The sequence below is a fragment of the Delphinus delphis genome, chromosome 20 (genome assembly GCF_949987515.2).
Source record: "Delphinus delphis chromosome 20, mDelDel1.2, whole genome shotgun sequence".
Taxonomy (NCBI): domain Eukaryota; kingdom Metazoa; phylum Chordata; class Mammalia; order Artiodactyla; family Delphinidae; genus Delphinus; species Delphinus delphis.
The window spans coordinates 32,791,838-32,813,871 of record NC_082702.1 but is presented as its reverse complement, the minus strand read 5'-3'; the positions used below and the strand labels follow the sequence as shown (position 1 = coordinate 32,813,871).

The following is a 22,034-nucleotide window of genomic DNA, read 5'->3' as shown; positions in this document are numbered from 1 at the left end:
CCCAAGCCCTCATACCTGTCCCCTCGGCCTGGAACACGGTCCTACCATTTCCCTGCCTCCTTCAGATCCCTTCAGAACCTCAACCGCCACCCCATCCCAGCCCTCCCACCCCAGCCCTGCTTCATTTCTCTCCACAGCACTTGTCACCTTCTAATAGGTCACGTTGTTATTTTGTTCACGGTCTACCCCTTTTCTGATGTAAACTCCACCAAGGCATGGATTTTCATCCATCTGTTCACCACTGGAAACTCAGTCCTAGATAATGATTGAATCTGAGTCTTTATAGAGGAGTTTTGCATTATGTATCCAAAATCTTATAAATACGCTAATGCTTCCACGCAGCTATTCGACATCTAGAAATTTATCCCTGGGAAGTCATCACAGAAGTGTGCAAAAATAGAGTTAGAAATGTTATAAAAACCAAACACTGGAAATAATAAGAGCTGACATTTAATTAGCACTTACCATGTGCCAGACCCTGTTTTAAACATTTTACGCACATGAACGCTTTAAACTCCCGACCACCCTATAACCCACCTATTATTGTCTGGATTTTACAAGTGAGGGAACGGGCAGAGGGACTGAAGAGCACGCAGTCGAGCCAGGATTTGATGGGGTGTGTCTGCCTCGAGTCCATATTCTTAACACCCTATGGGTTACATGAGCTGTGCTTCAGCCACCCTGAGGCATTCGATGCAACCATTTAAAATGATGCTGTAGACAATGAATTTTTTCTGGTGGGGGGACAAGGGACATGAACCCCTGAAATTATATGTAAATTGCGTGATCATACACATTGCTGGGAAGGAGGCAGCTTTATCAGATTCTCAGAGACATCCAAGAACCAGCGTTGTAGAATAATTCTTCTACATACGTAGTTCAGGTGAACATATCCTGCACATGGGTTATCAACTGTTCAGCACAGTCTTTAAAAAATTTCTTTTTAGTTTCCCTCCTTCCACACAAGAGTTCCTCGTCTTGTCCCTAAACCACATTAACAACCTAGAAAAATCACCAGAGAAGACGCTTTAATGACTTGAAAAGATCTTTGTGAGATACAGTAAAAAGCTCAAATAACTATATGTTAATAGCTGTTATTCCTGGGTGATGGAATTATGAGTATGTTAAAATTTCTTTTCTGGTCTTATTTGTATTCTGTACACGTTTTGCAAGAACATGAATTACTTTTTGTAACCAAAGGAATTTTTTTTTTTAAGAAAATGGCACATTTGGGAAGGATAATTTGGAAGAAGCTATGAAAATTTTAAGCGTACCCGCCCTTTGATCCAGCAATTCCATTTCCAGGAATCTGCTGGACAGAAATTCTTGCCTGTGAGCCCGAATATAAGTCCAGCGACATTCATGAAAGCATTGTGAAAATTAGTAAACAGCCCAAACCCTCAGAGAAGGTGAGTAAATAAAATAAACAAAATAAAATATTCAATAAAATATAATACCACCATATTAGAAAAACTGTGCAGCTGTTAAAAAAAAGAAAACACGGTAGCTAGATCTCTGACTCTCCCACAAGATGTATTATTTGGTAAAAACAAAGGACGAGCGTAAGAGTGTAAAGGCCTTGAAAGGGGTCTGGAAGGAAGCCGCCTGTTTGTTGATGATGGTTACTTGCAGGGAGGCGCTGGGAGCTGGGCAGGGGAGGTGATGGTGAAGGGGACTTCATGTTCTGTTCTGGATTGTCTGAATCTTTTACATATTATTTATGTAACCAAATACAACACACACAGTTAAACTATGAAAGAGTTCTAAGATTAAAAAAGCCTCCAAACTCCGAAGTGCTTTCCCCCCACCATGGGGCTGCTCAGGGGCTCCACGTCCAAGCTGCCAGGAAGTCTCAGGAAGGACCACGATCCTGGTTACTGTCAGGATTGGAAACAGGCTCAGTCACCGGGCAGGGGCAGGTGGTTATGTAAACGGGAGCGCAGACCTACTGCACATTCTTATGCCCTAAGCATGAGCAGCGATCGTGAGGATCTTGGAGCAGCTTGGAAATTAAGTGACAAAAGCCCAGTGGGAAACTACACACAGCGCGCCCAGGGTAAAGGCGGAGGGGCCACATTGTTGGCCAGGTGGGATTATATCATCTTGGCCAAACCTGTTTCTCCCTGGGGCTTTCTCATCACGGTTCCGAGGCCACAAACCTGCACACTGTGTTCCAGCCGCCCTGGCCTTTCTGTGCTGTTTCCTGCCCGGGGCCTCTGCTCTCGCTGCCTCTGTGAGCCTGGCTACTCCTTATACCCCCAGCCCTCTCACAGTTTCTCCATCACATTAGTCTGCGTACCTGCTTCCTGGGCCTATGCTTGTCTGAAATCGTCATGTCTACTTGATTCCCAATCTCCCCCACTAGCCAGCACTATTCTAGGGCTTACCGTGGGTGTGGCACGGCTCTAAGCACTTTACAGACCACCCAGTCAGTTCTTTCAAGACCCTACAACACCAGTACAATCATGACACCCATTTTACAGATGAGCAAAGTGAGGCGCAGAGGTACCCCACTTGCCCCCCAGCTGGGCAACTCTAAAGTGGCCAACGTGGGCTTCAAACCCAGGTGGCTTCAGCCCAGGACCTGAGTCCTTCATTACTAAATGATCCTGCCTAAAACCACGAATGAGATGAAAACCGGCACCCTATTTACTTTTTGAAGATTGGAACTGGCTGGAGGAGCAGCCAATGAACTTCACTGGCCACACCGGTACCGGACATGCCACGCCCAAGCTTTTAACGCCTGTGGTGATCTGAGGACATGATTTGACCTGTCTTTTCCTGGATAGAACAGGCCATAGATGAGAGAGTTCGCCAACTGCTTTTTGTGGACTTTCAAATTATTGACTCCATGAGCCCACTTCCCTTAGGTAATTCTCAGCAGGGTCTCACTGCATAAAGGGGGCCAGCCCTAACACCTGTGGAAATGCAACTCTGGCAGCGCCCCTGGCTGCAAAAAAATAGGGCTCAATGCCCATTTGGGTTCTATTTTCATTAAAACCCCATTAACCTGCTCTCTCAGGGTGATTAAAGTGTCCAGGACTGAGGCTCTGCAGTGCTGTAGGAGGCGGCTTTTTAAAAGTGAGCGTTCTGTTCTGTTCGCAGGCGGAAAACTTTCTTTTCAAAAGGACCCCCGGGGGTTGACGTCTCAGGCTGGTTCCCAGCCCCAAAGTGGGTTTTCTTAACAGATAATATGGTAACATCCTCTGCAGCTGGTCTTGAGTTAGCTGAGGTTGAAGATTAGGTAATTTCTCTGCTACTTGGTGTTTTTTCCTTTGTTTTTTTTTTGTTTGTTTTTGGCCTGATTTTTGTAACTCAAAACCAGTTTAAAGTCTTCCAATGAATGTTCATTCCTTCCACACCTTGTAAAAGTCTAAGCACTGCCCCAGGGCACACGGAGGCCAGGTGTGAAGTTTCACTTGGCAGAGCTGTAGAGATGCATTTCTGTCTCTACTTTTTTTTTTTTAACATCTTTATTGGAGTATAATTGCTTTACAATGGTGTGTTAGTTTCTGCTTTATAACAAAGTGAATCAGCTATATGTATACATATATCCCCATATCTCCTCCCTCTTGAGTCTCCCTCCTACCCTCCCTATCCCACCCCTCTAGGTGGTCCCAAAGCACCGAGCTGATCTCCCTGTGCTACGTGGCTGCTTCCCACTAGCTATCTATTTTACATTTGGTTGTATATATGTCCATGCCGCTCTCTCACTTTCTGTCTCTACTTTTGCACCTTGAAATCAGCCAAACCCACGTGAGCCGGGCCCTGTCCTTCTTCCGTGCCCGGGTGGGTGCGACCCGCTGGCCGCGGTGTGCCCCCATCACAGGACTCTGCATTTTAACACTGGGGCACATTATGGAGCTGGGCAGCTTGCAACTCACCATTCAGTACATGGAGCATCTACTGGGTACAGGCTTGGTCCTTTGTGCTCTGGGGGATGCAGTAGGTCTGGGGTGGGGCCTGAGAACCTGCATTCCTAACAAATTCACAAGTGATGCTTATGCTGTTGGTCTGGGGACCACACTTTGAGAATCACTGCTATAAGATCTTGCTTAAATGTCACTCCCCTGGAGGCCCTCCCTTCCAGCCCCTCTGCCAACCTTGGGATGGCGCTTCAGCCATAGGCTCTCAGGCAATTTGTATGGCTTCTTGCTTGTGATGGCCTGGCCCCTGCTTCCCTCCCCCACTTCACTATCTGTCACTCTCATCCTTGCCCTCCATGCTCCTGCCACCCAGGCCTGCTTTCCCTTCCTCAGAATAGGCCAAGCCACAGACCCCACTTCTTCCTGCCCCAGGACCTTGGCACTTGCTACCCTCACTGCCTGGAATGTTCTTCTCTGGGCTCTTCACCTGGCCGACTGCATATCCTAACTTAGAGAGGCCTCCTATGAACCCAGTTTAAAGAAGGTCCCCTGAGCTGTTCCCCTTCACACGCCCTTTAATTCATATCACAGATCTTGTGTTAATCAGATCTAACCCCCCTTGAGAATGTAAACTCCACAAGGGCAGGGAGGAGTGACCATTCCACTCCCCACTGTAGACCCGGTGCCCAGCGCTTGCACAGGCTAGAGCATCACTGGAGAAGTGAAGGAATGGGATAAGTTTCTGCTCTCAGTGAAATCCACTTTGGAAGAGGCCGGAAAACCTGCCAGGCTTGCCCTGTGGGCTCTTCCTTCTGCAGACCTCCCTGCCATTAGGTCAACCATCAGCCTCTAAGCACTTTGTTTTGAGCGAGGGGGTGGGGTGGGGATGGAGGGAGGCAGTGGAGGTTTGGGAACAGCCAAAGTTGCAGCTTAGACACATAATCAAATCCAGAGGGCTGCACTGTGTTCTGCCAATTGAGATACCAGATTAAGCAGGCCAAGGGCCCCTGGGGCAAGATGCCATGCAAAATAACTTTTCAAAAATAGCAACTTGTATCTCAGGAATGAGCACGAATTGTCAATGACATGAGCAGTGTTTTGAAACAGAAAGAGGAGTCCTATTTATATTGCAGATAACGGTTATGTGATATAGGCATAACTTCGGCCAATTTTCCCAAAGGAGATGTTTAGGAGTGATGGCGTGGTGATGCCTGGAGAAGCTGTGTTGGAAGGACCAAAGCTGAAGAGAAAGACACCTAGTGGTGTGGTGGGAAGAGGATGTCCATGGTTCCTGGCCAGGCTCTGCTGCTTACTGGACAATACAGTGGAGCAGCTAAGATCTCCCTTCAGGATCAGCTGGATCAGGGTTCCAACCCTGGGCTCAGCGCTTGTTGCTGTGTGACCTTGGGCAGTTGCTTAACCTCACTAAGCCTGTCTCTGTCTCTGGAAAATGAGGGGAAACAGTAATTTCTCTCTCAGGGTTGTAAAGAATAAACCAAAAAAAAAAAAAAAAAGAATAAAAGAAATAAAAAGATAATGTGTATAAGGTGGGTATCGTAGTGCCTGGCACAGAGTAAACACTCAATAAATAATAGATGTCATTAGCTACAACACTTAAAAAATTTTAATTGTGATTAAAAAAACCTAAAACTTACCATCTTAACCATTTTTAATGTACAGTTCAACAATGTTATATACAGTCACATTGTTGTGCAACAGATCTCTAGAACTTTCTCATCTTACAAAACTGAAACTCTTACATCTAGGTTTTTAACCCATTTTGAGTTAATTTTTGTATATTGTGTTAGGTAAGGGTCCAACTTCATTCTTCTATAGTAATACTTTTATATTGAAAAATTCCTCTTACCTATTTGTGCCTATTTTCTCTTTTATTGAAAAAAGGTAGGGTCTTCCCTGGTGGTCCAGTGGCTAAGGCTCCACACTCCCAATGAAGGGGGCCAGGGTTCGATCCCTGGTCAGGGAACTAGATCCCATGTGCCACAACTAAGACCTGGTGCAGCCAAATAAATAAATAAATATTTAAAGAAAAAAAAAAAGGTAGGTTAAGGACTTTTCTATTCATCAAAAGATACTACAAAGAAAATTAAAAGACAAGCCACAAACTGGGAGATTTTTTACAACACAGATAACTGAAAAAGGATTAGTATCCAGAATACTCCTATAGGTCAGTAAGAAAAAGACAAATGTCCTCAGAGAAAAATGAGCAAGACACAAAAAGGAATTTCACAGAAGAGGAAGCATGAATGGCCTATGAACATATAATAAAATATTCAGCCTCATTAGTGCTCAGGAAAATGCAAATCTGCATCACCATGAGGTATTATTTTATACCCATTAACTGGGCAAAGATTAAGAAATCTAATAATGAGGACTCGTACCGAGCAGATGGGAGAGTAAATTGGTACATTTTGGCAGCATCTCGTGCAGTTGAGCACTCACAGACCCTACAAGCCAGCAATTTAACTTCTAGGTGAAACTTACCCGAGAGCAACTCTTAAATAAATGATTCAGATGTGAGGATGAATGTGCACAGTGACAATGTTTGTAATAGAAAAAAGGACTGGAAACGAACCAAATGTCCAGTGATAAGAGGATGCTTATAGAAATCGTGGTATGTTCCCAGAATCGAGTAACATTCAGCAGTAAAAATGAACTGCAAAAACATGGTTGAAAGTTAAAACGTAAAATTGAGTGAAAGAAGCATGTGGGTGGCAGGGTATTATTTTGACAGAGTTCAAAACCAAATCAAAATAATATTCATTAGATATATAAAACAAGGCATAATAAACATAAAACCCAGGACTGTGGTAACTCTGGGGGCGGGGGCAGCAGGAAACCATGCAAAAGGAACCAGAAGTATTGATTATTTTCTAGAACTGAAGTGAGTGAAAGTCCCTGGGTATTCTTGTTATTATAACACTTCATAATCTAAAGATATGTTACTGGCATTCTTTTACATGTATTAAATGTAACATGATAAAGAGTTATTTTACCAGCCTGGAAAACAGTTAATTCTTACGGGCCCTTTCAGCTCTAAGCTACTGGGTAGCAGCTACCAATTGAGGGAGATTTGATAAGAAACTCTCCACTCCTCTACCATCTGTTTATTTTGGGAAGAATTTGGAAGGGGCAGGCGTGGCACTGCCTTTGAGGCCTCCAAAACAAATTCTGGGCACAAAACCCAGAGTAGAGGCTGGAGGTTTGTGAGAAGAGGCACAAAGAATGATCCTGTGGACAGGAGGGAGCGAGCTGGGTGAACTGTGGCTGACCCGGCTCCCAGGCCATCCTCAAACTGGGAAAACTGGTCGGCTTGCACCTTCCGACACTGTGGCCCAAATCTGACAGGGAATGAGTGGGCCATCAGGCAGACACCTACCGTCCATTACACTTCTAGAAGGGAACAGGTGTGGAATCACTGAACAAAGGGGTCCCACAGAGAATATTACTAAGAAGTCACCCCTACACTATTTCTCTGTCTTTGGCTTCCCTGGGTTAAAGGCCATCTTGGGGGCCTGAAGACATAAGCTCTTTCCTGAGAGATTTATTTCACAGTGTGGGTCCCCAAGGGAACTTGCCACATGGTGTGGATGACATCGAAGGAGGTGGGTATGCTTGAGCCGTAATTAAGCAAGGCAATCCGTCCACCTCCGTGTAACTCAGCTAAGCAAACGCTATTCTCTCAACAGGTGCATCTACAATAAGCCAAGACATTTTTTTCCTATGGTTTCTTTGTTTTACTTGCAGCAGCAGAAAAGCCTTTTTAAATCACAATGGTCTATGGATATAACAGTCTTTCGAAATGGAGTGAGGTTTTTCAAATTTTATTGATTTCTTTTAAAAATACCTTAAAAAGTAGAGAGCTTGATTATCACTGCTGACTACACACGAACATGATGTATCATGTTATATGGTGAGCTCTCCCTAAAAATCTTTAAAACGATCTAGAAATTCAGCCAGTAGGATCCTCTGAAATGTTGATCAAGGGCTGAGCTGCCTCAAAACCTGAGAAAACACCTCCTGGACTGCTCAGTGACAGGAAGAGAAGTACTTTACTTAATTCTTATCTGGTCTCTTGGATGAAGAAATGCGTGAACATAAAATGCTAAATTAGAAAATGACAGTGTCTTTTGCAAAGTTTTTAAAATGTTTTCCTCTTGAACCTAAGAGATAGCCAAGCGCCAAGGCCTCTTGTTCCCATTAAGATAAAGCCACTCTCCCGGAACACCCTTTGTCATCTCTCCCTCCAGTGACCCCGCCAATGGTGGCTTTTAACACTGGTTTCTGTCTTTCTTCAAGCATCAAAATGCCTCCTCACCACACCTGAATCTATTCATTGCCCCTGAATCTATACTTTTTAGCTCCTCATCTGCTTTCCTGCATCCAAAGAAACTGTCTTCAGGGAAGAACTTTAGTTGCCAAAAGGGAGCCACGCAAATCATGTGAGAATCCAAGAAACTTCTCTCTCGAGGGTGATACAGGAGCTGAGAATGTCATAAAGATACAAACCTCTGGGCTTTTTTCTTTTTTTTTAATTGGCCATAGGTGGGAGATGTTTGCAAAGATTAGCTGGTTCTCTGTGCTCCCTTTACGGATTCTGAAACAGTAGCAGTTCCCAGGCACTATTTTCAGAGCTGCGCTGACATTTGTTAATAATGTTAGGGTAGAAAGCCCTGCTCATTTTAAACTCATTTAGATACAGAGAAAATTGGCTAGTATGTGCCAGAAGTGAAAGGGGAGAATATCAAGTTACCGCCCTCAGGGAGAGAAAGGAGAAGTTTTAAGTAAAATGAAAGAGGCCTTTTCCCATCAGATGCAAGTACTGGGGAAAAAGTGAAAATTTCAGGTGAAAAGCAAATACTCTGTCCCTTCTTAACTAGCTCACCAGCAGCTTGCTCCTGTGCAAGCCCTACTAGGTCCCTAGTTGGCCCCAGTTATGCAGCCCAATGCAACGACGCCTTTCCAATAAGCCTACCTTCTGAAATGAATATAGGGAAGAATCTAATACTGTTTTGCTTCCCCAAATTGCTCTAAAAAATTATTGCTCCCTAAATGCAACGTAGAACTTTGGATTGGATTCTGGAACAACAAAAGGACATTAGTGGAAAATCTGGTGAAATCTGACTAAAGCCTGTGGCTTAGTTAGTAATACTTGATAAACGTACCATGATTACGTAAGACATCAGGGAAAGCTGGGTGAAGGATATAGGGGAACTCTGTACTATCTTTACAACTATTCTATAAATCTGAAATTATTTCCAAATAAAAAAGTTTAACGAAATGATGCCCCTTGAGTGGACTTCACTCTGACCTCTGACAGATAGGAGGCCTCTGGCTTCTGGGCGTGGCCTCCTCGCTTTAGACCAAGGGTCCCCAACCCCTGGGCAGGCCGGTACTGGTCCTGTTAGGAAGCGGGCCGCACAGCAGGAGGTGAGCGGCGGGCAAGAGAGCGAAGCTTCATCTGTATTTACAGCTGCTACCCATCGCTCGCACTACCGCCTGCAACCCTACCCCCACCCCGTCTATGGAAAAATGGTCTTCCGTGAAGCCGGTCCCTGGTGCCAAAAAGGTTGGGGACCGCTGCTTTAGACCACAACGCAGGCAACAGGAGAGCACACCCAGGAAGGAGAATGCTTGTCTCGTGTCCTAGAGGAAGGCTGCTTGGAAAGCAGCCGCGTCTGACTGTGTCTGATTGTACTGTGTCTCCTTTGATTAGCGAGGCAGAAAGGCAGAAGCCTGGAAAAATCAACAAAACGATCTCAAACAAAAGCACGCTGGGCCTGTCACATGTGCTAATCATTTGCTCTTGGAAGAGGGTAACTGTATTTTCTCAGACTTGCCCTTGATTCACTATACATTTTATTCACTATTCATTAATGACGGGAGATTTATTGTTCATTCAAAATGCCACTATCAAGAGTTAGCAAGAGAATTCCAAATTTTAGGCACTTTTCTTTAGGTTCAGGGCATTTAGTTGTCTTTTAAAAATTGTTTCTATGGTAAGACAGAAATAAAGACACAGACCTACTAGAGAATGGACTTGAGGATATGGGGAGGCGGAAGGGTAAGCTGTGACGAGGCGAGAGAGTGGCATGGACATATATACACTACCAAGCGTAAGACAGATAGCTAGTGGGAGGCAGCCGCATAGCACAGGGAGGGCAGCTCGGTGCTTTGTGACCACCTGGAGGGGTGGGATAGGGAGGGTGGGAGGGAGGGAGACGCAAGAGGGAGGGGATATGGGAGCATATGTATATGTATAACTGATTCACTTTGTTATAAAGCAGAAACTAACACACCATTGTAAAGCAATTATACTCCAATAAAGATGTAAAAATAAATAAATAAATAACTGTTTCTATGTGTAATCAATATTAAGATTTTCATTTTACCTATATTAGATAAGGACTGTTGAAATTAAGGTTCTTGGAGTAATTCTTATAGTTTAAGCATCTATCCTATATTTTGTGCCACAAGTTACTTCAAGTATAGATTTTTCTCTTGAACACAAAGATACCTACTTTCAGAAATGTACGTACGGCCTCTGCAATTATTTTCTTTTGCCAAGATCAGTGTAAAATATTATATTTTCACTTAAACACCATTGTCCCAGATGGTGTAAAGATGAAAAGCTCTCCTGGAATTTCTTGAAGGCTGGTGGAACAGAAAGACTCAGAACAGGACTTGACTTCTGTATGAACTTGAGTGAGCTGCTCAATAATTCTGCATTCCAATTTCACTACCTCAGACACAGTAGTCCAGAAACTTCTCAGGTCCAGTGGTGCTCAGAGATTAACAAGCTCTATAAAATGTTCAGAAATCTCTTAGGCAGAAGGTGAAATTTTTGCTTAAAATAAGGAACAAATTACTTCTGCTGTGGAAGCAGTAAGAAAATTCAATACCAAATCACTGGGGTAAGGATGGACTTTTTCACAAATGGTGCTGGTATGACAGAGGGGCCTTTTTCTGACAAGGGAGGGTTTTAAGCAGAGAAGTAATAAGATCTTATTTATTTTTGAACAAGACCACTGTGGCCGCTCTGGTGAGAAGAGTCTAAAGGCGGGGAAGGGTGAATGAATGCAGGGAAGGAGTTGGGAGCTGACCTCAACCATCCCGGACAGCAGTGGAGGTGGGCAAGAGGCAGGCAGGTTCTGCCAATGACTTGAAGGTTGACCCAAAAGATATGAGAAAGACGGCCAAGGAGGACTCCTACGTTTCTGTCCTGAGCAGTAGGGAAGGATGTAGTTGTCAAAAACAGAGATGAGAAAGATGATAGGAGGAGACTGTGAGAGTAAGATTAGGGCCTCAGTTTCAGCCCTGTGGGGTCAGATGTTGAAGTGGAATGTCAAGCAGGTGGCTGGCTGCAAGTCTGGAGTTGAAGGGAGGTCTGGCTGGAGATGGAATTTGGGAGTCATCAACATATAGATGGTGGTATTTAAAACTTGACACTGGAGGGAGTCAGAATGGCTAGAAGAGATCCGAGGACTGACCATGGAGCCATCCAAAACGCAGAGGTCAGGAGAGCAGGAGGAAATGACCTGGGAAAGCAAAGCCTTGGCCCTTCCTCTCGGCAGCCCAACTTGTACCACAGGGAAAAAGCCTGAAGACAGTGAGGTCTTTTGTATGTAATTAAGACCAGAGTTACCTGGGAACAGAGCCTTTAAGGGGAAAGAGCACACATCCCCCCTTGTTTTTAAGAGTGATATGGTAGCTGAGCCCATCTGTTGACTTATTTTGAAAAATTCACTTCTTTGAAGGGACCAAGAGACTGATTTGGGGGAAGGTTGCTGGGGAGAGGGTTAGTAACTGACAGCCTCGAAGGCAAATCTGTAATTGGAGATGGGCTTCGGAAGCTCCCTGTAATATAATTTGTTCAAAATTTAAAATGGAATAAATTCTACACGTGCATACCCACATATTCTTGGTATGTGCCTCTGAGCCAAATTTTTTTTAATAAGAAAAAAAACCGGCAGCAGCCTTAGGATTGACTTTAAAAACAAAGCTGTCTGTGAATCCAAAAATTAAAAAATATGTTTTTCTCACTGACTATGAATTATCTCTGGGCCCCTGACTATATGTAAATGCTGTGACAGCAATGGAAGTCCCCCTTTTCAAGGACACAGCTCATCCCTATGGAGAATGTCCCCCATATTTATGAGTATTGTGCAAACAAAAGAGCAGTTGCTAAAACATGGAGTTATTGGGGCATTACTGTCAAATACTATCAAAGACAAAATTTTCTGTTAGCTTTGCCTGATCATCTGTAGTACTCGAGTTACAGAAATAGTACATGTACAGAACGTATTCATGTGCAAAGTGGATCATTTATTTAGCACCAAAATCAAATCATAAAAACATCAGTTCCATCTTAAAACAGGCATTTAAAAAATATTTCTGACATTCTAAGTTTGCATCAAGACGTCTGTACAATCTGGAGAGCCAAATCCCACTGTAATTTCCAGTGACAAAGGCAATTTTCACTAGTTGTGGGAAGTTGGAAGGGGACCCATGGTGTGGTGATAACTGCCCTTCAAAAAGTCCAGTGGGTCCCAGGGATGCTGTTTCCTACTCTGCCTGAGGTTTCCTCCTTGATCTCCAGGGAAAGAGTTTTGTGGTTGCTTAAACAGAGTCTCAGTAACTGGTCAGGAATCTGTTATATAATAATATTGCAAAACTTACTGAAGAGTAAAAAACCATGACCGAGGTCTCTTGCCCACTCACATCTGCCATGCTAAGCTTCTCAAACAGGGCTCTTCATAACCAGCAACCCTGAAGCCCTGATTTCAATGTAATAAGGGCTGGTTAACACCCTTTAACAACTACTTTGCGATTCCAAACAACTCCCTGACAGCTTTCCTAGGGAGAGCATGGAATAACTGTGCGGGGGCTCTAAAGATCTAGAGGCAAAAACAAGCTCAGTTTAACCATTTCCCGCCTAGGCGTGAAGTACAGTTCATGAAGCCCTCCTCACAGAAGAGGAAAGCAATGTCTTCTCTTTAGTAAAAGCCTTGCCACTCACGGGGCTTTCCATTTTCCTTCCTTATTCTTTTTTTTTTTTTGCGGTATGCGGGCCTCTCACTGTTGTGGCCTCTCCCGTTGCAGAGCACAGGCTCCGGACGCGCAGGCTCAGCGGCCATGGCTCATGGGCCCAGCCGCTCCGCGGCATGTGGGATCTTCCCGGACCGGGGCACGAACCCGCGTCCCCTGCATCAGCAGGCGGACTCTCAGCCACTGCGCCACCAGGGAAGCCCTCCTTCCTTATTCTTGGCAACTGTTTTTTGAAACTGGGTAACTCCCCATAGGCAGGTGGCAGGAGATATTTACAAGTAGAGCCAGCATCCTGGGGGTACTGTCCTTTGTGCAACCATGAGGAAGATGAGGCAATTAAGCTCAAGAGGACATTTTGTGAACAGGTTAGGAAGGCCCATTTGTACCCGTCCTTTGGAGCTAGTGAAACTGGATATCTAAGGCTGTCCAAACTCCCAGGCACGAGGAATCCCAGTTCCAACGCTATTGCGATATATGCATTCATGATCCTTATTTATGAAGGACTTTGGTTTCTCCTTGGCTGTGGGTTCCTGGGCTAAGTAGGTCTGGTCTGTGGGTCAGCAGGTGGGATAGTCCTGGAAGACTTATAGGTCCAGGGACATCCTCCAGCATGTTGTTTCCCCACCAGATGGTAGCACTCCCGACAGTGCTGCTGGGAATAAGTCACAAGATGGGACATGATTCTGGCCCTATACAAGGTCAACTAGGCTCCTATCAAGGACACACAGAGGGATAAGTCTACAGGGAGCAATTCTGCGTTCTTCTGGCCTTCAGTCTTCCATGTCAGTGAATTTTCTCTTCGTGTAGTTCTGAACCAGGTTGGAAGCTGTGATCTGAGAGGCCTGCCCCTTCTCCCAATACTGAAAGTCATTCAGTCCTTTCTGCCCTGTTTGAAACAAGCCTCTCTCCATCTCATCTAGCCTGGCTACCAGCGCCGAAGTGTCTTCGTTGTAAGCATTCTGGGAGGAGTCCATGATGCGGCGGAAACGTCCAACAAACGTCTGAAGAAGCGAGAGACAGAAATCAGATACATTTTAATCCCTGAACATTTAAATGGCACGAAAGGCAAGAATATGGTTTAGGACTTGGAAGGAGGTCTGCGTCTCCTCTGCCACCTGTAATCAAGTATCTTATTTCCAGGACTTCCTGTTGGTCCCAACTCTTAGCAAGCAAATATGAAGAGCGACAGACAAGCCATATTTACATGTGTATATAATCAGCAAACACAGTCTAATTGTAGGCTGACCCGGAATAACAAGAAACTGATTGTATAAATCATACACTCCCCGGGTAAGAGTAACATCTGGTGGCTGCCACGGCTGGCTCCTGAGACATGTGCAATGCCATAGGTTTTCACGTCAATAACTTGCCTGCAGGAGAGACTGGGAGATGTCTGTGTTCTCTGGACTGTCAAAATGCAGGAGTTGGGAGCCGAACCCGTAGAAATGTGGTCCCATTTTGTGGAGGTCCACCACGTTGGCATCTGCACTGAACACGGTCCTCCAACCCTCCTGGTAGATTTTGGGAAGTTCCACAGAAAGGATCCGGCGCTTGTTGTCAAAAAGTCCTTTTGCCAGCCACAAGGGGAGTTCAAGCTTTGAGCCCTGTATCGCACAGGATTGTAGGTTTTAAAAACAAGTAACATAGTAGGAAATGTGTGTGACAAAAAGGAAATGCACATGGCCTGAGGGAATATCAATACCGCCTGTTCTCTTTAGGGGTATAACTGTCAAATACAGAAGATATAGCTGTGACGTGAAGAAATGAACTGTGTGGGCTGAAGTTTTATGTCATGATGGAAAGGAGAGAGAAAAAGGATTTATATACCAAAAACAAAGTCGAGAACAAAAATGTGACACAAAGGGAAAGTTTTCTAACTAACATAAATAAAAACTGTCCAATTGCAGATACTTCAGAGATATAGTAAACATTTCTACTTTTTTTGAAGATTCAACATCTATTCCACATATGCACTGTCTGACTACTTACTGTGTGCCAAGCACCTCTCTAGGTGCTGGGGAATATAAAGAAAAATAGAGTCAGCCTGAGCTCAGGCTACAGCCCCTCCCCAGCCCAATACGCAGCTTTAAAGATGACAGAAAAGGTAAATGTCTCTATTTTTTAAAGCCTTAACAGAATTAGTAAATAGATGAGGTGGCCACGATGCAAGCAGTTTCTGCAGTCCAAGCTGCAGAAACATCAAAATGAACAGACAAGAATAGCATATGCAAGGGCCTGTTTTTACCTCAAAGGTCTGCAAAAAAGTAACATTTATACTCCTAAAAACAGGCAGTTAAAAATTTGCAGAAGCTACAAATTGAAGCAATCAGCTCTATATAAAACAGCTAGAAATTCAGCCAGCATTTTAATATCCCAATGAGAATCTGGAAAACGTTCTCCATTAAGATCATATAGACTCCACTTTTTAAAAAAAAAAACACTTTATCCCTGTGCCTCATTTATTCTGTAATTAAGTTTGTACCTTTTAATCTCCCTCACCTATTTCACTCCTCCTGCCCCTCCCTCCCCTCTAACAACCATCTACTGGTTTGTTCTCTGTATCTGTGAGGCTGTTTCCATTTTGTTATGTTTGTTCACCTGTTTTGTTTTTTAGACTCCACATATAAGTAAAATCATACAGTATTTGCCTTTCTCTGACATTTTTTTTAGAGGTTTTCTTTTTATATATACAAGACACATTAATCCATTAAATTTGAGGACAAAGTACAAAAAAAAACTTCAACTAACTCATCTGACAGTGTTGTTCACACTCATGATGACACTTTTTGTTGGTGTTGTTTTGTTTCCTAATAATAAAGGAGAAGACTTAGGGCTGTTGGGCTGATATATATTTGTGGGTCCCCCCTCGCACCTCACCCACACACCACCAGGGTGAACAGGAGGAGGAGAAGGGAGAGCAGGGCCCACAGCAAAGTTTCATAATCTTGAATGCAAGAAGTTAAAGAGAAACATCCAAAAAAAAAGGCAAGCATAACTGGGTTAAGGAGGCAACAAAGGCACAAACTCTCACAGAGGAGAATTGCTGTTAAAGGTGGGGGTGGCTTTGAGGGGTGGGTGAGCAGAGCTTTTGGTTAAACCTCACAGGACTGGGGAGAAAAATATTTGGTTCAAAGCTGCCCAAGCAGTCAGGACATGAGGGGTCAAGATCCAAGAAAGAAGAGAAAAAAGCAAAGTCCAATATTTGGCACTAAATATCAACAGTAATTAGGCTCTGACTTTAAAATAAATAAAAAATCAAATGGAAATTCCAGAGCTGAAAAATGCAATCATTGACCTTAAGAACTCACTAGATTAAGTCAAATTTAACAGTTTTACCAGATATAACATAGACGAAGTGAGGATCATGAATTGGAAAAAAAAACAGTAGAAAATAACCAGACTAAAGCATGGAGAGAAAGTACAGAAAAGAGCCTAAGAGGCATATGGAATATGGTTAAAAAAAAAAAAAAAGAAGTCTAACATACATGTAATTTGAATCCCAGAAGGGGAGGAGGGATAGATTGAGGCAAAAGAAATAGCTGGAGATAATGGCCACGAATTTTCCAAAATTAAAAGGAATATAAAATCACAGATTCAAGGAACATTATGAATACCAAGAAGAATAAATATTAATAAGACTTCAACGAGGCACATCTTACTCAAACTGCTGAAAAACAAAGACAGAGACAAAAGCAGCTATTAGTGGAGGTGAGGAATATATTGCCTTTAAAGAAGAAACAATAAGAGTTAAAGCCGACTACAAAGTGCTGGCAGAAAATAACTGCTTACTAAAATTCTATACCGAGTGAAAATATCCTTTAAAAGCAAAGGTGAAAAAAAGGCATTTCCAGACAAAGTGTGCACTAAAAAGTTAACACAGCAGCCTGAGACTGCTCTCCTTAGAAAGGCCTGCTTGTAAGGATGACCTTGGTTGGTATCTGGGAATTTGGGTTTCAGGAGAGTTCCCACCATTCCTGGGACTGATAAGAGTGCCTCAATAGGCCTACACTGCTTTTGTTTGTTTGTTTTTGTTTTTGCAGTACGCAGGCCTCTCACTGTTGTGGCCTCTCCCATTGCGGAGCACAGGCTCCGGACTGGCAGGCTCAGCGGCCATGGCTCACAGGCCCAGCCGCTCCGTGGCACGTGGGATCTTCCCGGACCGGGGCACGAATCCGTGTCCCCTGCATCGGCAGGTGGACTCTCAACCACTGCGCCACTAGGGAAGCCCACACCTACACTGTTTGTACAAACAATGTGGCTTATGCTGAACCCCTGCTTTCCTTCTTGGAGTCTGGAATCTTGGTATGTGCTAGTTAGAGAGTGCCTATATTAAACTTCCCCCAGTAAAAACTTGCGTACTGAGTCTCTAATGAGCTTCCCTGGTAGACAATATTTCACACATGTTGTCACAGTTCATTATTGGAATTAAGTGTGTCCTACATGACTCCACTGGGACAGGACTCTTGGAAACTCGTGTCTAGTTTCCTGCAAACTTCATCTCATGCACCTTTTCCCTTTGCTGATTTTGCTCTTATCCTTTTACTGTTTTAAAATTTAAACACAAGCATGACTATCTGATGAGTCCTGTGGGTCCTCTTAGTGAATCATCGAACCCAACGTTGGTCTTTAGGACCCCTTGTACAGACAGAAATGGAGAATCTATCACTAGAAGACCCAGAGTAAAGAAATCAAGAAGGGAGAATGAAAATGACCCCTGCAAGAAATATGGAAATGTAGGAAGGAAAAAAAAAAAAGAGTAATGGAAAGAGTAAATAAGTGTGTAAATATAAAAATAACAATAAATGACAATAATGTTTTATAGGATTTAAAACGAGTCAAGTTACAATACAACAATAACATAAAAGAAAGGAGGGAGAAAATGGAGTTAAAATGTTCTTAGGGCTTCCCTGGTGGCACAGTGGTTGAGAGTCTGCCTGCCGATGCAGGGACACGGGTTCATGCCCTGGTCTGGGAGGATCCCACATGCGGCGGAGCGGCTAGGCCTGTGAGCCATGGTCGCTGAGCCTGCGCGTCCGGAGCCTGTGCTCCGCAACGGGAGAGGCCACAACAGTGAGAGGCCCGTGTAACGCAAAAAGAAAATGTTCTTAGATTCTAGCACTGACCGTGAAGTGATGAAAGTAGTAATTCATATAACATTTTTGGTAGTCAGAAATGATTGTGTAATATTTAAGGTAGCCACTAAAATAACAGAAGAATAAATAATAAAAAGGAAAATGGATAACAAAAATTTGATTAATACACAAGAAGTCAAAAAAGAAAAAGGAAACTAAAACAGATGGAACACAAAGAAAATAGTAGGAAGGTAAAAATAAACACAAATAAATCAATAATTAAATAAATGTAAATACATTAAATATACCAATAAAAAAATTGTCAAACCAAACCAAAAAACCCCAACTATATGCCGCTTAAAAGAGTCATACCGTAAATATAAATATAAAGACATATAGAGGTTGAAAATAGAAGGATGGAAAAAAGTTATGCAAACAGTAATCAAAAGAAAGAAGCATTACCAGAGATAGAGGGACATGTGACAGTAATAAAAGGGTCATTAAACCCACAAGAAGAATATAAATACTATTTAATTAACAGAATTAAAAAGAGCAACTGACAAACCTATAATCATTGTGGGAGACATTAACATTTCTCTTTAGATAAATGAGAAGTAGCAAACACAAAAAAACTGTAAGAATATAGACGATCTCAACAAAACAAATAACAAACTTGACCTAATTTACAGATATAAATTATGTATTGCAGACCATTACTTCACAATATAGAGCTTTTCAAGCATATATAGAAGGGTTAAATTGATCTTATGCTGGGGTTTAAAGCAAGCGTTAACCTTCAAAAAACTGAAATCATTCAGACTATGTTCTCTGCCACTGTGTAACTAAGCCAGAAATCAAAACCCAAAAGTGTACATAGTAAAATCCCCAAATGTTTGCACCTAAGCACCAGTCTTACAAATAATCCATGAGTCAAAGAAGAATTCACAATGGAAATCAGAAAATCAAATTAAAACTTGTGAAATCTAGTTAAAGCTAGAGGAAATGCACAGCTAAAAATGTAAAAAGGAAAGCTGAAAAATCAATGACCTAGGTACCCATCTCAAAATGTGACTGGGTGGAAGAGAACAAAGAAAATCAAGTCTGAAGAAAGTAGAAGGAAAGAACCAATTAAGATAAGAATTTAACGACCTAAAAATAAAAGTACAAATGAGAAAGTTGACAGAGCCATTACTTAGTTCTTTGAAAAGACTAACACAAGTGATAAACTCCTAGTAAGACTAATTAAGAAAGACATCGTAATTTCTCCATATCAAGAATAAAAATCAGGGGACTTCCCTGGTGGCACAGTGGTTAAGAATCTGCCTGCCAATGCAGGGGGACATGGGATCGAGTCCTGGTCCGGTAAGATCCCACATGCCGCGAAGCAGCTAAACCCGTATGCCACAATTACTGAGCCTGCACACCACAACCACTGAAGCCTACGCACCTAGAGCCTGTGCTCCTCAACAAGAGAAGCCACCGCAATAAGAAGCCCACGCACCGCAATGAAGAGTAGCCTCCACACGCCACAACTAGAGAAAGCTGGCGCGCAGCAACAAAAACCCAACACTGCCAAAATAAATAAATAAATTTATTTTTTTTAAAAAGAATAAAAATCAGGACACAGCTATAATTGCACAGATGTTTAAAAGATAGTAAAAGGATATTTGAACATTATAACACTATATTTGAAAATTTAGATGAAATAGTCAAATTCCTAGGGGAAAAAAACAAGGTACCAAGAGTAAAACAAGAAAAGAAAATCTGATAGTCCTGTGTCTATGAATGATATTAAATGTCATTAAAAACCTTCCGACACAAATCTCCCATGCAGAAGAATCCCAAATAATTTATGCAGACACTGTGCCCTCAAAGAAGTGGGGCACAACTCACCACTCCTTAAGTATGGCTGCACATAATGACTTCCTTCCAGAGAGAAAAAAGGTGGGAAAAAAGAGTAACTTTACAGAGAAGAATCCTGACAAACCCCACCTCGATCAAGTGATCAAGGTATCTATCAACATAAGTCATGCTGATGGCATGTACCCTTGATACGATGTGGTAAAAACGGCACTTTTACCTCTGTGGTCTTCCTCCTCCAAACACAGTCTAATCATAAAGAAAACCATCAGACAAATCCCAAATGAGGAACATTCTCAACAAAACACCTGGCCAGCACTCCACAAAATTCATGGCCATTAAAAACAAGGAAAGTCTGATAAACTGTCAAAGCCAAGAGGAGCCTAAGGACACATGATTACTAAATGCAATGTGGTGTCCTGGATGGGATCCTGGAACAGAAAAAGGACATTAAGTAAAAACGAAGGAAATATGAATAAAATATGGACGATAGATCTGTATATCAGTGTGTAAGAGAACTAAATCCTTAACTACTATAATGGAAAGTCAATAAATAATGTCTAAATTTTTTAAAAAAATCAAGATAAATTTAAGGGACTTCCCTGGTGGCGCAGTGGTTGGGGGTCCGCCTGCCGATGCAGGGGACACGGGTTCGTGCCCATGTCCGGGAGGATCCCACATGCCGCGGAGCGGCTGGGCCCGTGAGCCATGGCCGCTGAGCCTGCGCGTCCGGAGCCTGTGCTCCGCGGCGGGAGAGGCCACAGTGGTGAGAGGCCCGCGTACCGCAAAAAAAAAAAAAAAAAAATCAAGATAAATGTAAGAACATTACTTAGAAATACGGAGGTGAATTTTGAAGAAACTGTGAAAAAAGTAGACAGATCCTGTGGAAATAGAAAGGGGCATGAGGGAAGCAAGGCAGAACCTGCTACTTTTTGTTATAAATCTCTCGGTACCATTTAACTTTTTAAACTCTGCATATGCCTTACTTTGATAAAAATTAACTCAAAACAGACCAAACAAAAGCACCCTTCTAAACAAAACTTAGGTTAAATAGGAAATCAAAAATAACCATTACAAGCCATGTTCCTGGGACAAACTCGAATTTGAAGTCCTGCAGTCCTAGGTTCGAATCCCTTACAATGAGACCCTGGCCCAAACTTTCTGGGCTTCAATTTCCTTATATGTAACAACACCTAACTATAGGGTTGTTGAAGGACTAAAGGGGTAATAGATGGAAAAGTATACTCCCCCCACCCCATCCATGCCTACACTAAAGCCCTCAGGAAATGGTTGCTGATACCGTCTTCATTACGCAGGAATGAATCTAGCAATCTGCGGTTCCCAGACATCATCTACTCTATACAACCCCAAACTGTTGTGTTCTAAGGCAAAAGTGATCAGAACCCTGGTCCTCAAGTATTCCGTAGGCGCCAATCCTTAAGCATCAACACACGTAGGGGTGTAAAGACATTGCTGAATATGGATAGTTTCAAACATGAAATCCGTGTTGCAGGGAGCCTGACGACCCACTATAAATTTAGTTTCCGTAGGGGTGTTGAAGGCTAGGTCGGCGGGGGACCAGCGGACAAGACTCCTTAACTCACGGCCCTGCCTCCCCGTAAAACTACAGATCCCAGAGGCAGCGCGCCCAGCGACGCGGGCCGCCCCCCCCCCAAGCTCGCAAGGCCTATCGGGAGTTGTAGTCTTTCCGGGCTGGATCGCTTACCTGAGGGATTGCGTTGTCAGCCTCGGACCCTCCGCTCCGGTCTAGGAAGAAAGTGCCGAGGCGCGGCATAAGGATCTCTGTGCGCACCGGGAGCTTCTCGTGGGACATCAGGATGTCGTCCAAGGAAAGAAAGTTCTCCTCAGGCCCCAGCGCACCCGACTCCACCCGGAAATAAGCCTCGGACATGGCGGCGGCTTGAGCTTCTCCGTTTCCACTCTTGGTGATTCGGGAGAGTCAGGGATGTAAAAGAAAGAGGAGGCGGCTGAGGCCGGTCAGGACTGTGAGCGTTGAGGATGTCGCTGCGGCCACCAGGCTGGATTCAAACGCTTTTACCGCGCCCGGGGCGGGCCAGACAAGAGCAGTCGATCCAGGCGGATCTGCCCAGGCAGAAGCAATCGACAAAGTCTGCGGATTTGGTTCAGCGCTACCCAAGGGAGGGGGAGC

General features: G+C 43.5%; 1 protein-coding gene across 1 annotated transcript; it reads right to left on the bottom strand.

Moving 5' to 3' along the window:
• Positions 1-12,194: 12,194 nt before the first annotated feature.
• Positions 12,195-21,909, bottom strand: GINS3 (GINS complex subunit 3). Its single transcript, XM_059999900.1, has 3 exons — positions 21,591-21,909; positions 14,303-14,536; positions 12,195-13,933 (listed from the first exon to the last, which is right to left on the bottom strand). Exons 1-3 carry the CDS (start codon positions 21,774-21,776, stop codon positions 13,703-13,705), a joined length of 651 nt encoding a protein of 216 aa, XP_059855883.1. The 5' UTR covers positions 21,777-21,909; the 3' UTR covers positions 12,195-13,702.
• Between the last annotated feature and the right edge of the window lie 125 nt (positions 21,910-22,034).

What these genes read in the sequence shown, in the direction of transcription:
- GINS3 (XM_059999900.1), bottom strand. Translation starts at nt 21,776, where the DNA reads ATGTCCGAGGCTTATTTCCGGGTGGAGTCGGGTGCGCTGGGGCCTGAG. An exon ending in CTGACAACGCAATCCCTCAG is followed by an intron (nt 14,537 to 21,590) that starts GTAAGCGATCCA and finishes TGTGCGATACAG; the next exon opens with GGCTCAAAGCTTGAACTCCC. An exon ending in TCTCCCAGTCTCTCCTGCAG is followed by an intron (nt 13,934 to 14,302) that starts GCAAGTTATTGA and finishes TCGCTTCTTCAG; the next exon opens with ACGTTTGTTGGACGTTTCCG.